The sequence below is a fragment of the Epinephelus fuscoguttatus genome, linkage group LG9, assembly GCF_011397635.1.
Source record: "Epinephelus fuscoguttatus linkage group LG9, E.fuscoguttatus.final_Chr_v1".
NCBI classification, from domain to species: domain Eukaryota; kingdom Metazoa; phylum Chordata; class Actinopteri; order Perciformes; family Serranidae; genus Epinephelus; species Epinephelus fuscoguttatus.
In genome coordinates, this window is record NC_064760.1 from 20956950 (window position 1) to 20973000 (window position 16051).

The window sequence follows — 16051 nt, forward strand, 5'->3', positions numbered from 1 at the left end:
AACTTGAAACTCTATTTCCGAGTCCTGGTCTGTTTTTGGACAAACAATTTTTTTCCCGGCACATTTTCTTGCTTTAGGTTAGACATTTGCACGGATTCGGTCCAAACTATCCAAGGTCATGGGTGTGATGTATGTGTGCGATGCCATATTGATCCCTGAGGGAGATGATTCATCTTTTCAGCAGGGTAGCAGTGTCGGGTCAGGTGCACAACAGTAACCTTGGAGCTGATATGGTTTCTGTGCCGTGCTCTGGGATATAGCATGGCAGACTCAGGGTCATGTGGCCAAATAATACCCATGATACTTGTGTGTGTGTCTTTATTAACACACTTTTTTTATCATTTTATATGGTGGTTAGTATTTTGGTTTTAGTGACTGAGACACTCTGGGTTCCCTCATGACATTGTGAAAAGGAAAATAAGCTACAAAATGAGTGAGCATATTGTTAATCGTTTCAGGGTCAGTGTGTGTGTGTGTGTGTGTGCCATGCTCGCAGGCACTGTTGGGCCCATGCACTACTGTTGTAGTAATGAGGCACCCGTGCCAGTGATGACAGATGAAGGCTAAGAGGGTATAGTCCTACTAACCCCACCCTGAGCTCTGGATGACCTGCCAGCTTGGCAGCCTTACTTTGCCTTTAACCGTCCCAAGGATCAGACCGTTGGGAAGCTTTGGGGTATATTTTAAATTGGTGTCCTAACTACACACCAACTGATGCTCAGTAACATAACGTTAGCTCTTCATAGATCTCTGTGCCATCTGACTGGCTTCTGTCGGATTGGATCAAACAAAGTGGATCTGGGGAATTAAGAGTGGACTACTGGTAATGGATAGCCTTAACGTTAGCTGATTCAGGAAATGAGGGGTTATTAATTGATTTGTGGCACACTTTTTAAATAATCTACCTTTTAGTCTTTGGGCTTGGGGGAAGGTATCAAGTCAAAAGGCTCATTGGTGTCATTGGTGTTAGGGCCCATGTCGAGTTGGAAGTCTTCTTGGATTTTGTCAAGTCGAGTCTAAAGTCTGAACGAAATGAAGTAGCGGAAACCAAAATCATCAACCCACTGGGCTGGACTCAAAATCACACTGAAAATCAGAGTAAAAAATCAAAATCACAATCTGATCCAAGTTATGTGAATTTTCTCACAGCAACTCACACTGTGACTCAGTAGTGTGTATGGCCCCTGCATACCTGTATGCACTCCCCACAACATCTGGGCATGCTCCTGATGAGTCCATAGATGGTGTCCTGGAGGATCTCCTCCCACACCTGGATCAGGGCATGAGTGAGCTCCTGGACAGTCTGTGGCAGTACTTGGCAGCGTCGGATGTACCAATACATAACGTTGTATAGGTGCTCATGAAACTGGGCATTGTCCTGCACCAGGAGGAACCCAGGGCCCACTGCTCCAGCAACAGCAGTCAGGGTACTGTTGGCTCTGACATGGAGGTCTGTATGCCTCCCTAGACCATCACTCCAGACTCTTTTACACCTGTCACATGTGCTCAGTGTGAACCTGCTCTCATCTGTGAAGAGAACGGGGCACCAGCGGTGGTCCTGCCAGTTCTGGTGTTCTCTGGTGAATGCCAATCGAGCTGCACAGTGCTGTGTGCTGTGAGCACAGGTCCCACTAGAGCATGTCAGGCCCTCATGGAGTCTGTGTCTGACAGTGTGCTGCTGCTGGGTTGATGCCCTTCTATGGCCCTGTCCAGCTCTCCTCGTGTAACAGCCGGTCTCCTGCTGTCTCCTCCATGCTCTTGAGACTGTGCTGGGAGAAACAGCAAACCTTCTTGAGACCGCACGTATGGATGTGCCATCCTGAAGGAGATGGACTACCTGTGCAACCAGGTACCACCTCATGTTACCTGTAGTGACAGGGACACTAGCAGAACACAAAACTAGAGAAGAATCAGTCAGGAAGGATAAGGAGAGAGCAGCTGTCTGTGGACGCCACATGCACACCACATCCCTTTTTGGGTGTTATCTTGATTCTGCCTCACTATTGCACCTGTTGTCACTTTGATTTGCATCAAAGCAGGTGAAACTGATTCACAATCACTTGTGCTTCCTAAATGGACAGATTTGGACGGAACCTTGAAGTTTAACTGACTTGGTGTTATACTGTGACCATTAAGTGCATATAAAGTATAAAGTATATAAAATCACCTCTGTTGGGATAGATGTATTTTTAATATGTTAACAAACAAACAAAAAACAAGTAAGGCAACACAGCTGAGATAAAAAAAAACTTAACTCCAACACATTTGGGATCAGACTTTTAATGGACTTAAATTCACATAAATAACATTGGTTCATATATATTTTGTATATTATACAACTTTATATAATATATATTTCCCCCTATGATTTACATTCCTCTCTGGCTAAAATTATCTCTCATATCTACGGAAACAGAAAGCCTTGCATGAATGCAACGCTGCTCTTTTTGTGCTGTTTATCAAGGTCCAGATGCCAAAAGGAGAGGAGCGTGTTTCTCATGAGTTGTAAAAAATAATTTCCCAAGTTACACAAACAGAAAAGCAAAAAGGAGAATCTATTGCATCGTCTCTAGGGTATTACACAGCACTACAAGGAGTGGGTAGCTATTGAAAATCATTCACCGTATATATTTTACTGTATTGACTTGTGACACAAAGAAAGAAAGAGCACTGCAAACTATCTGATATGCATGGCAATGAACATTTCATTTCCAAGTGTTCTTGTCATGGTTTCTTTTTTTTTTTTTTTGTTGCAAAAAAAAAAGTAAAAAAAAAAAAAAAAGAGAATATGCTTGACTCAAGATAAGAAACCCCATCATGAAGATAAGGAAAGATTTATGAACCTGCAGCAAGGTCACGTAATCATGCAGTGACCCAGCCAAGCACGCTTGCACAGATGAGTTGAGCTTGTCAGTCTGGATCACAAATCAACACATGGCCGTTTCGAGCCTGTGACCGACATTATTCAACAAGATGGGTGGATATCTGGAAGTCAGGTAACATTCACTAATCTCCCTGACAGAAAAAAAGATAACCCTCTCCTCAGACTGGAGTTCCTCCTGTGTTGCCTTCGACCGCTGGATTATCCCTGCTGCCTGTAGCGCTCATGCAATCAATACCTCCATCAAACTATCGTGACTGACACATCATCACACAGTCGCCCCTAAATGAACACTGAAGGCTGAAAGGTGCACTGAGAGGCCATGACATGTCAGATAACCTCTATACAAGTTTTATGTCGCTCAATCTTTGCTTTAATTCATCAATAAATAACCATGGTGACATTCAACATTAAGTACATATCTGGTGAGGTGTTAAAAGAGTGAAAATGGCTACAAGGTGTCAAATCTAACAAGACTATGTGTCAAACATCTGCTTTTTTTAAAAAACACAACCCCAAGTGTCGCTTTATCACAATCCCTCTCGGCTGCTTCCTGCTACACAATCTCTTCAATCTGCATAAACTATGATACATATTTGATTGTCTGAATCAGAGCCGCTACCTGAATATCAACCAAGCGAGAAACTGTCGCCCACACGAGGCCTTCAAATCCAAATAAAAAGCAAAAGAATGGATCCATCTTTAGCTGCGATTTGAAAAGTGATGGGTGTTGGAAGCGAATGTGCAGGTGAAGCCAGGATCTGATGCAAAACAAGATCTAGTGTACTTGAAAGAGCGACTTAAATTACCCAGTGAACCAGTGTGGGATCCTACAATGTTTCATGCATTTATCGAGGCCAACTCAAACGAAACATGACGTGTTGGTTTGTGTGTGTGTATATGTGAATGTGTGTGTGTGTGTTAACAAATCACAGAGGAAAAACACAATCATGCCATGACATTGCGACAGACAGCAAGTTAAAGTGTTAACCCCCTCCTTCCCTGAATAGTCGACAACAGAGTGTTTTTTTTAAACAGCTATTATTTTACCATCATCCCATCATGATAAAAAAAAAATCGCATAAACATCATAATCATATCCCTTTTCTAAACAAGATTAAGTTACTATATGCTATCAAAAAGAGCCACGGGGAGGGAAAGTCACTGGTTGTGTTCAAATGACAGTGAAAAAACTTTTAACTTTACAGCAGGGGCTTCTCTTTCATTACACCAGCTTTTATTGCGATACACTTTATTATGGTTAATATCCAGTAACCATAAACCCTTTTCTAAATATGAGTAGGAAAATAAGGTGACGTAGGTTTTTCAGAGGAATGAACACAACCAGCAGTAGTGCCAGTCATCACTTCCCCTCCCCGTCACATCCCTGCCACTCAGCTCCATCTACTTTAATACTCATAGAGGGGAAATAGTGTTAATCAAAAAGTGCGTCATGAATATGTTGAGATTAATAATAAAAGTAAACCATCTTTTTTGTCATAAATAACACTTTTTTCCTCTAATATTCAATAAACCTCTTATTATACAAGTCGAGTAGTCACATGATGCAAATCTACTCCCTGTGATCTTGTTAGTATCTGGGAGCAACGTTAACGCTTCCTGAAACCTGGAAGATGCGACCAGCCGATACAAACAGGACTGCTGCGTCAAGTCTAGGAGGAAGATCAAGAAGAGGACTGAAGCAAAGACCACTTACAGCTATAAGCTACAACACATGAACAGCAACACAGAATGTCCACAGCTAGGTGCGTTAGCAAGATGGTAGCATCTAGCTCACACAACAAAGTCGAATCGAAAAAGACACATTCACGTTTAAAGGAATACGTGTTGTGGGACATACACTCAGGGGTGTAGTGCTATGTGTTTAAGTAACGGTGCACCTATGACGCTGACATCGAGAATCTATCAACACACCTTCAGCCCAGTTCAGACCAACGATTTGCGATAAGACGAAACTGTTTTAGAACGTTGCAGAGACTGGCCATCTGAACGCGACTTGAACCGGCTGATGATGTCACCTGCAACTCAGCTGGTCAAATTGCTGGTGGCTGCTTTTAGAATGTAAAGTCTGTCATCAACAGCCAATCAGCTTGTAGTGAAGTCTGCTGGTCAAGTCAACAAGAGTTCAGGCGGTAAGTTCTCCTGTTGCGATGGCCGCTCTGTCCCCACCGAGCCCTCTGTTTCTGTCCTCATGATGTGCCAGTGTCGCACAGTGGCACACAGTAATTATATTATTGTGGCATATTTAACATGAATACAGGCCATCTGATGCTCGTTTTGTTCATGTTTTTCACTGTTTTATCGCTAGTACAAATGCAGCTGTAGCCAGTATCTCACTATCACTATCCTCATTCATATTTTAAGAAGCTACTGATTATATTCAGCCACAAAATAAGCCTGAAAAGGTGGAAAACAGAACGGACGTACAGAGAGTTGTTGCATAGAGATGATACACCATCTCATCTAGTTGCATTGGTGTGAACTATCAGTTTTGTAGAACGTTGCAGAACAGCGCATTGCAAGTAGTTGCATGTTTCAACTCGTCTCGTTGTGAATCTTCGGTCTGAACTGGGCTTCAAATGACTATATGACAACGTTGACCATTCTGTTTAGTTTTTATTGGCTCTCTTGCATATGTTTTAGTGATGGTTTGATCTGTAAGCGCTTAAAAAATGTTTGTGAATTTAAACCAGATTTGAAAACTGTAAATATTTTATTTCCTCACTTTGAGGAAAAAAGTGCTGTTCCTGTGCACTCCAGCAGCACTACACCCCTGCTTATGCTTTTTGGCTTCCTTGCTGAAAATTAGATTAGAGGAATGATACCACTCTCATGCCTGTATGCTGATTATGAAGCTAGAGCCAGCAGGCGGTTGGCTTAGTTTAGTCAAGCTTAGAACACAGACTGAAAACAAGGTGACACAGCTAGCCTGGGCCAAAAAATCCACCTTGCAGCACATCAAAAGCGTACGAATGCACATATTAAATTGCCTTTGTTTGTTCCAGAAATATGAAAATCGACACTGTGGTTTGTCCAGTAAGTTATGTGCTGGAACTGGAGTATGTCCAGTCTTTATGCTAAGCTAATCCGGCTGCTGGCACACAAACAAGAGAGTGATACCCATCTTCTCAACTGCCTCCAAAAAACAGATAATATAAGTGTATTTCCCATAAAGTCAAACCTGTTCTTTGGCTGCTAATTAGTTTGAAATTTGATTCCGTTTTTGTCATATTTGGTTCACTTTACATATCATCTGAATGAGACTGAAATATTGACATCTGAAATAAAGTTAAAATGTCTGCAGTCAGGATTTTTTCACTGGATTCTTTCTGCTGCCTCTGCATTTTGCTTTTTTAATTGAGTGCAGGTGAGACATTATGCAATCTCACTGTTCACATGTTGTAACTTCAGACTCTAAATGGCTGACGAGAACATTTCCTCCTTGGTCTTCTGCCTAAGGTCAATTCAGGAGGAAGATAAATCAAAAAGGAAGACCTTAAATGGTCATAAAACCAGATGTCCAGCCCTGTCCTCAGTGACTCCAGGGCATCAGATGAATTTTAGGTCTACTGACGTTTGCAGTCGAGAGACCTTGTTCCCATTCACTGATGGATTTGCAAAGCATTGGATCGCTAACATGACTGACATTTCTCCAGACCGGTGTGCATATCTCCAAAACTTTCTAAATCCATAAGAAGTAACTGCTCCACTCTTAATGCGGAGGACAGAGCAGAACTCAGTCACACTGTCAATGCCTTTCAGCTCCCAATCAACCTTTCAGTCACTGGGCCTGAATGGACTCTGCCAGGCCAATTTGGCGGGCCTTTCTCAGTGGCAGCTCTTCATCCCGGTCAAATACGGCGACTCTTGCCGGCACAGGCCCATCTGCTGCTGTTGCTGCTCTTGAAGATCTGAGGCCAGACCATCAACAAAGTCGGGGACGGGTAGCCCTGAGAGTATCATGACTGACTTGTTCCAGATCATGAAAGTGGGTACGACGGGCAGGAGGAAGGAGACTTCAAAGGTGTGAATGTGCTGGGAGTTCATGGCATCATAGAAGGACAGTGAATTGTTGTCGTAGTCCAGCAGGACACCCAGCCGCCTCAGCTGCAGGCTCGCCTCCACCAGCATCTCCTTGCCGTCGTGGCGCACCATAAAGTTGTTGTTGCAGCGCGAGAACACCCATGAGGACGAGTTCTTGCCGCTCCATTCGTTTTTCGGGGCTGATTTGTAAGCCACGCCGATGGCATACCTGCAGGGGAGGAACATTTTAGAATGCATTAGTGATCTGAAACAAGTGTCCTCCTTAATGACTTTACTTGCACAGTCAAGCTACCTCATGCTGAGGACACACAAGATAGGCGCGGGCCCTTTGGGTCTTTCCTGCATGAAGAGGTCTACTTCAGAGCCAATTAGTGAAAAGAATATAAATAGGCTAAGAGTATACACTGTGTGTGGTGAGAGTGTGTCTGATGAGTGTGGGTTTGCATAACAGCCTAGATTTAAACTCCCTAAAGAAAGATATTTCGGTTTATTGAGCCTCCCTGCAGGCTTATATAATGCACTCTTCTGCATGTGTGTTTCTTACCATGTGGACGCTCCCAGCAGCACCTCCCAGTAGTGGCACCCGCTGTCAATGAAGACATTACCAGCTGCACCATAGGAGCCCGTGCCGCTGAAGCGCTCCGGGGTGTGGCTCTTCTTCAGCGAGCTCTCGTCCTTCTCCATGGTCAGGCAGTCATTGGACAGACGCAGCTTCTTATGGGCCGTCTTTGGATCTAACTTGAAGGGTTGACCTGCGAAGAGACAGAATGTTGTGCTTTAAAGAGGCCTATTACTTTGTTTTGGCAGTTAATGCTGCTAATGATAATGATCACATAATTATTATTACCACTAACATCATTATCATCTTTTTTTTGGGCAATATTGCACCTCTATCTAAAAGTGTCATGCCCCTTCCTTACATAAAAGCAATGCTGATAAAATTCCCTCCATTTCCTTAAAGAAACATTCCCTGCTGGAAGGAAGATCACAGAACTACACTGTCTATTAGGGGTGTGCTATATCATCTTGTTCAAGATAATGCTGTTATCCTTTTTAATATATGAAAAATTTCTATCCTGATACTCGCGATATTTTGACTTGCTGACATATTGACGTCATATTGTTAGCCACGGCAACAACAAGCACGGCTGAAAGCAAAATTATTAGTGACTCCGCAGTGAGGAGCAGCTTCAGTAGTGTGGAATAAACTGTGGCGTCCTGAATGTTGTATGAACAGCCCCGGACTTCTCAGACTCTTTCAGCGAGTTACCCAGAACTCATTCAGCGGCTCCTCCGGCAGCAGCACAGCGTCTCTCCCTCTCCTCTCTTGCCATGTACACACAAGAGTCGGTGTCGTCAAGTGATTTTGTCATAAACATTTGGTAATGTAAACCCACGTGATGCTCGTGGCTTGACAAAAAATTACATATATGTGAATGTGTGATAGTTTGGTATCATAATAGCCTGTCACAGGTTACAGCGTGATGATTAGAGGAGACATGGCAGAGCATAAAGGTCCAGGTGGAAAACGAACACAACTCAATCATTTTGGATTTTACTAAAAGAGAAGGAAATCACCTGTTGATCCCAGGATACAGTTTTTGTATTTGGGAGCTGTTTAAATGTGTAATTTGTGGTAGATTTTATTTTGTTGAACTATTAATATTGTATACAGAATCTGAATCTCACTCTGAGTTACTGTTATTTTACAAACTAAAGAAATATAATTTTTGAAAATATAATTTTTGTTTAGTTTTTACTGAATATTTGAAGGTAAACTGTAAAAATCACATATTTTGTCGCAATTCAATGTTCTTAAATTAATAATTATCTTTTTTTTTTTGGACTAATTTGTCATATCATGAAGAATATTGTTATCACAAACATATCCTGAAATATCGTGACACTATTTTAGGGTCATATCGCCCAACCCTACTGTCCATGCAGTATAAAGACACAAATACTTTGAAATTGGTGCTACATGACCAAAGAAAATAGAGAGAAAAGGCTGTGGCATTTGTTTTTGCTCATGAGGTAGAAAACCTACAACTACCAGAATGCACTGTGCTGCACTGAACCAATAAACGCTCCTGCTGGTGGGTGACGTAATGCAAGTTGATTCTGACTTGTCCAATATATGGCAGCTGGCTGGTAACAAACCTCGTAATCTCGGATTACAGTTGGATGCTTAACTAAAACACGTTTCTGAGAACATCTGAGGTGAGAAATAGGCAACGCAGTAACAGTATCTTGGTTTATATTTTATCAGCTCTGTCTAGATTAACAGATTGATCTAAGTTTTTTCAGCCTCCCTTCTCACACTACAGAGCAGCTAAATAGTGCACTAAAATATGTTTCTGAAAACGTTTTAGGCAAGAAATAGACAATACAGTTATAATCTTGGTTTATATTTGATCAGTGCTGCCTAGTTTTACAGTTTGGTCTAAGCTTGAGAGACAGAGAGATCTATCACTTCTACAATCTTTGTGTCCCCGGTAACGTTCATTTAGAAATGAGGAGGTATAATCTGCAGTTCATGGAACCGCCCAAGAGACTGCAAGGATCTGGCATTGGTGAGATGAAGGAAATTTTACCGCAGTTCATTTCCTCATACTACCCACATAGTTCCCCTTTAAGGTAATCACTGTTGATCACAAGTAGTTTCAGGTATTCTGATCATGTTATGAAATATTTGCTTTTATCCTTGTAAGCTGTGAGTTGCTTTTTCTGTTATCTTGTTGAACAGAAATATTTGTTGGTCTACAGAGCCTCTTTCTTTATCTATCAAAAATCAAATACAAAAAAAAAGAAAAGAAAAGATAACCCTGAAATCTAACGTTGAACAATTCCCAATTTTAATTTTCATTCTCAACATGTTTTGTATTCATGATCACTCAATATTGTCAAGTGGGACAAAAAGCAAAAGATAACACGAGATCAGAAGGTGAAAGAGCCAAGAGTAAGAATAAAAATTAGAGCACGATTTTCACTCAGAGCAGCAGCAAAAGACGAAAATAAATAGAAAGTGGGGTGAGAAGCGCTCGCAGAGAACTCACAGAGAGAGACAGAAGAGGAGAATGTTTGAAATACAAGGGCGAGAGTCTAAACTTCAAAGCCTCGCGCAGCCTTTGGTGAAAACATTTCATAACAGTGGAGGAAGCCACCCGGCATTCTCCTCTGTGCCTGCCATCACACAGACTTGGAAATTAGCTGAAGGAAATAGCCTTCACTTCCAGTGCAGTAGGTAGCAGTCGGGCTATTCAGTGGAAATGCTGCTATCCGGTTGCAACAATTCAATTTGCAATGACACCAGTAATTTGGGTGTAATGGGTGGAAAATTGAGAGGGTAAAAGTAGGTGAGTGGCAGAGAAAGGAGAGGAGTTAGGAAGCGAGGAGGAGATGAGAAGTTGAGGGGATAATATGTGGCTGAAGATTCGACGGAGGGTCCCCTCTCTACCTCTCTGTGTTGGTAATGTGTGTGTGTGTGTAGGCTTCATGGAGGTCAGCCACATCCCTTCCAGACCTGACATTTAACTCTGACACCTCTCATCTCATCTCTCAGCCTCCCTGAGCCTCCCACGGCTTAATGAGCGACACAATGAGGACCCCGACTCCTCCTCCCCTCCCTCTATCTGTCCTTCCCTTCATCTCTCTTCCCCCATTCTCTCATTCTCATCCTCTCTATCCTCTCTCCTCTCTCACACACTCCCCTCCAATAATCCGCGTGGTGAGTGTGTGTTACCGCGTGTGGATATGAGACGACGAGGCCAATGTGCTGCTGGCAGCCAATTACATTAATGCGCTCTCTTCTTTGAACTGCTTATCGCTGCCAGCGCAGCCATTTCCAAACACTGGGGCTCTGTCATGCCTTTCTAGGGGATGACTCCTGAGAGCCCGGGCTGGGCCCGAGGTTGGGGAAGGGGAGACACACGTGATGGTAGAGGACAAGCAGACACACACAGAGCATCAACTCCGGCCTACACACAAGCAGACGTACAGTAAGTGGCCGAGCGGAAATGTTTTGAACCAACGCCAGCAGGATTCTTGTAAATGGAGAAAGTCATGGATAATAAGCTTGGGTTTAAATGGTGAATTCTACGTAAATGTAGGGCTGGTACGATACTCCAAATGAAACTGAATTTGGAGGTTTGCACAGGCAAAATGGCAGGTGTACCAATAACAGAACTCTAATGCCTGATTTTAATTGCCACAGTGTTGGCAGGTTGGCAAAGCAGACTGATCCCAATTTCCACACAACCTTCAATGCTCCATTGATTATGTTTATATGTACAAAATGTTCCAGTTTTAGCCTTTATTCTGAAAAAGACAATATTCCTTCTAACAGCTTGTACAAAAAATTTTTCCACACATATTGCTGTTTACATGCAGCCATGAATACTCCGATAAACGTGCCCTATCATGTCATTTATAACGTCAAAATATGGAAAAGTAGAATGGCTGGGGTCATGTGTCATTTTGCTTCTTTGCATCAAAAAAGGATTTTTTTGAAAAACTGGTGGACTCGTATGACTGCGCAGACACAGGCTCCCACTTTCAATCCTTAGACCACCTTCGTGAAAAAGTCAGCATCAACATATCTGTGCTTATAAAACCTGGTGATATTCAGGTCTGTCATAATGTTTAAAAGTAGGTATGTTTCTCCCTCTCTACCCCAGCCTTGCAAACTGTTGGCAAGTTGGTTTGTATACAATGTATCCATGACAACACACAGAGCTAATAATAATACCCATAAGCACTTTGATATTCCCGGCGACGTGTGGGCGGGGACATATGGTTCCTGTGAGGACACTGATAGCTCAGGGAAGGAGCAAACATATAAAAGCTTGCACAGCAGCCCTCTAAACTTCTTTCTCTTCATGCTCAGCCTCAATTGAAAATGACCTCTAAGAAAAGGGTTTCTGCCAGTAAGGTTTTGTCACAGCGATTTGACAGTGAAAATGAAAGACAGGAGAAAGTGTTTGAGACAGAGGAGAATGTTGAGGAAGACCCTGATTATGAGGCATCCTCCTCTGATGAGAATGAGATCCTCAGTGCTGATCCTTCTGTTGTCTCTCAACCACCTGCAGACAAGTTACCTTTCAAATAAGTCATGGTCCTGCTGGTTGAACAACTGGGGAGACTAATGTCATCAAAATGGCTCCAGGCCCGACTAGATACGCTGTCAGCCATGTCCAAGATATAAAATCATATGAGCTCGTCACAACACTATAAATTGGTAAATGAGCTTGCACTTGTATAGCACCTTTTGAGTCGCCACATTCACACACTGGTGGCCGTGGCTATCATACAAGGTGCAAAGAACAGGGTTAGCGATGCTCTGAGGATGATGATCTGTTTTACAAATAAGATCTTTCAAAGTATTTTTTGTCTGTTCTCAGACAAGCACAGAGAATACTGTCCGACTCTTCCCACATTCTCCACGCTGAGTACAAGCTTTTACCCTCCGGCAGACGATACAGGATGCCCAAATTTAAACTGAATTGTTTTAAAAATGTATTTGTGTTTTTATGTTTTTACAGGGTATGCTTCATTTCTCCTGGACTAATATTGTAAGGCAGCAATACTTGTGCAGCTCCTGAGTCCAAGACCAATTTCACTATGGGGACATTTATCATGTATCGTATCGCATCGTATCGTATCGTACTGTATCGCATCGCATCATATCATATCGCATTATGCTGCATCTTACTGTAAATGTTTGATGAGTGCTTTAGTGTAATTAAAATTATACAGTACTTTGAGCAGATTAAAGTCCATTAAGTATGTTTATAATGTATAATAGTGCAGCTCCTGAGTCCAAGACCAATTTCACTGCAGGGACAATGCAATTTATCGCATGGTATCGTATCATATAATATCACATTGCATTGCATCTTACTGTAAATGTTTGATGAGTGCTTGTAACTAAAATAATATAGTGCTTTGAGCAGATTAAAGTCCATTATAAGTATGTTTATAATGCATTATAAACACAGGAGTCACAGAAAGTGTCACAAATATAATATAATCATAATACACACAATAATGTAACAGTATGAAAGAAGTCATTCTGCATTACTTTTGATGCTTCTGTACTTTTACGTAAGTCCAATTGCAGGACTTAACTATACTCTACACTGATTACTTCCTCCACCACTGAATATCATTCATGTTGCAGAGTTGCCATGAAATGAATAGACCTGGAGTCACAGCGAGTATAGAGGTATTTGCTAGCAGCACTCAGAGAACATGCCAAATTTGATTTCTTCTGGAGTGCTACAGTGCTGGCCTAAAGGCGTAAAGAACCAGTGTGTGGTGCAATATATCAGCAAGAAGACCAGTTCGTAAGAAGAAAGTAGACGTATATGTCTAAGAAAGTTCGAATCATTTTACAGCAGCTGCGTGAAGACAACACAGAGATGACGCTGTTTGTTTCTAAAGAGTATCATCTTGTCTCACACACACACACACACACACACACACACACACACACACACACTCCTGTGCTGTCAGGTTGTATATTACAGAAAATAAAGACAGGACAAGATAATGGCACAGATACTGTATCCCACAGAGTGGGTTTCTTAGCAGTGTCTGTGATTAGTCTGCTCCCACTCTGTAATACAGCAGCAATTAGAGATGTTTTCAACTGTCTGCAGAGGTGATAAGTGCTCTCTGTTTGACTGCCTTGAAGCCACGCATTGTTACGAACTGGGAAGTCTTTAATGGAAACTTGTAAAACACAAAAAAAGAAAAGAAAAAAAAAAGAGCAGAGAAAGAAAGGGGGCTACTGTTGGGGGAGCATTTATAAAAAGCAATTTCATTCCAACTTCATTTTGCTGGGTCCTTGTTGGAATACTAGCAGTGGGATAGCATCTGGGTAATCGACTTTATTTCAATTCAGTCAATTTCACTCACGCTTCTCTTTTTTTTTTCCCCGGCTCACATTTTTGCTGAGGGATAGATTGAGCTGCCTCTGTAATGAGGGAGATGGAAAAAAAAGGATCCATTTTACTGCATAACTAAACAATTACTGCAGTAGAAACAGTAGCACGAGGGACGGAGAGAGCTCTCCGGAGCTTCGACACAACCTTGTATCTTTTCACCAGCTTCTACATCTGTGTTGAACTTGCAAATCATTCCATGTCATTAAAATGCACGGGGGTGTGCCACTCGGCTTCTAATTGACTGATCCACATGTAATGTGGTATGTAATCCAGCCGTGCTGACTACTGAAACTCAGATTTACACAGGCGGGATTAAAAATGCATCATTCATGTAACATGGCTGCAGCACAGCAGGCATATGAGGTGCACAGCAGAGATTCCTGGCATCACATTTTGTTGTCTCACGTCTTACAGGGTTTAATGTTTTTTTTTGGCTCTTTGTACTCAACCTCCACAAAAACAGAAATTGTCTTTGTGTAGTAAAGAGCAAAGACAAACAGCAGTCACTGATCCTCTCCAACCTCACCCTTTAATGAACTCGGCAGAGTCTTCAGAGACCAGTGCTAGAAAAATTCAGCGAGGCTTCTGGGTCTGCTCAGAATCTGACTGTGATTAAGGAGCCGTTTTTGGAAGGAAGGTTTCTGTGATGGTTCGTTAGAGTAAAAGCGTGTGAAAGAGTCACTGTCAGTACTATCGGCTGTGTGTGTAAAACGGAATCATTCATTAAAACTCAGCTCCTGTCTTCATGATACACAGGCTCTCTGCTGCTGTGTGAATGCATATACTGTCACTGTACTGCAGACAAAGGGTGATTGCAAGCTTTATCGGTTGATATCAGGGTTTCACTAGTGAAGTTCTGTGCTCAAAACAGTCTGTCTTGAAGAACAAAATAAACAAATCAGAAAAAAAAAATCCAAAACAAATAAAACACCCCCCAAAAATACAAAAAACCCAACCAACCAAACATACAAAAAAACAACCTCCCAGCCAACTGGCATTTTAACACACTCCCAATCTCCCCCTCCACCTGCTGGCATTTCCACCTGCTCAGTGAATGAAGCACGGTGCTTTGAGCTAACGAACACATCACAAAACTCTTTGTTGTCGAGCCCCAGCAGCCACGTGACACAACACAGTGATATATTGCTGTTTAATGTTTTTTTTCTCTTGTGTTCATTGTGCAAAGGTGACTTCATTTTTACATCAAAGACAGTCCACCCAAAGCTTAAACATGTAGTGTTTTAAATCACGTGGAACAGTTTAATCAGACAGATTTAAGGATATTATCAACCAGTAGCGTATGCTAGTTACAATGGGCCCCAGTCAATGCTATTATGATGGGCCCTAAGGCACGCTAGTAACTCTTTATGCACCTCAACTCGGTACTGCATAATCTTATCATCAAAGGATCAAACACAGACTTGACATTGGATAACACCAACATACATATCAGCCAGCAATCATCATCGCATATATGTAGAGGACAAAAATATAGAAGGAAATAAGGAAATATTTGTTTAATTAAATAGCTTTTATTCCATATTTATAGTTTATGTAGCGTAAGTATATATTTATTTTACAAAAAAGAAAAAAAAGAGAACCATGATGGAGATGGGTTTGCCCTTTATAAGGCATATAAAGCACATAGCACCATTTTTAGTTTAATGTGAAATTGTCTTTGCACACAGGCATATTTCTAAGGTGTCAATCTATATTACTCACAAGGGCCTGTTTTCTGCCAAACATGTAGTTGTAGGGCCCACTCTCTAAGGGCCCCAGTACAACTGCCCTGCCTGCACTGTCTATATTTACACGCCTGTTATTAACAAATCCCTAAAAAAGGCCAAAGCCAACAATTTGTTTGACAGTCTCTCAATACTTCTTTTCTTTCCCACCTGTCTGTAGCACTAAGCCCCAAACCCAGTGGTTACTGTAGTAGTAAATCTATAAAAATGAGTCACATATACACATTTTTAAAACTGATCAGTCATTTTCTAAAACAGCTTGGTTCTGTAGTTTTCAGCAATGTTATTCAAACAGAAGTTAATAATGTATTCGTCAGGGACTATTTTCAGCTGTGGGCGACAATGGAAATGGTGTAGTAAGTACTGAGGTAAATTGGGAAGTCTTTGTTGTTTTAGTCTTTTCATTGGATTTG

The 16051-nt window shown here is 41.8% G+C and overlaps 1 protein-coding gene across 5 annotated transcripts in view; it reads right to left on the reverse strand.

Moving 5' to 3' along the window:
• Positions 1-2730: 2730 nt before the first annotated feature.
• The window catches only part of mid2 (midline 2), a 251809-nt gene continuing 238488 nt past the window's right edge, over positions 2731-16051 (reverse strand). For all 5 annotated transcript variants that reach the window (XM_049586023.1, XM_049586024.1, XM_049586022.1 and 2 more), the window contains 2 exons: positions 7491-7698; positions 2731-7154 (listed from right to left, as the gene is read on the reverse strand). In XM_049586023.1, coding sequence (XP_049441980.1) covers positions 6731-7154; positions 7491-7698 — 632 coding nt within the window. In that variant the 3' untranslated portion in view covers positions 2731-6730. The remainder of the gene's footprint in view (positions 7155-7490; positions 7699-16051) is intronic.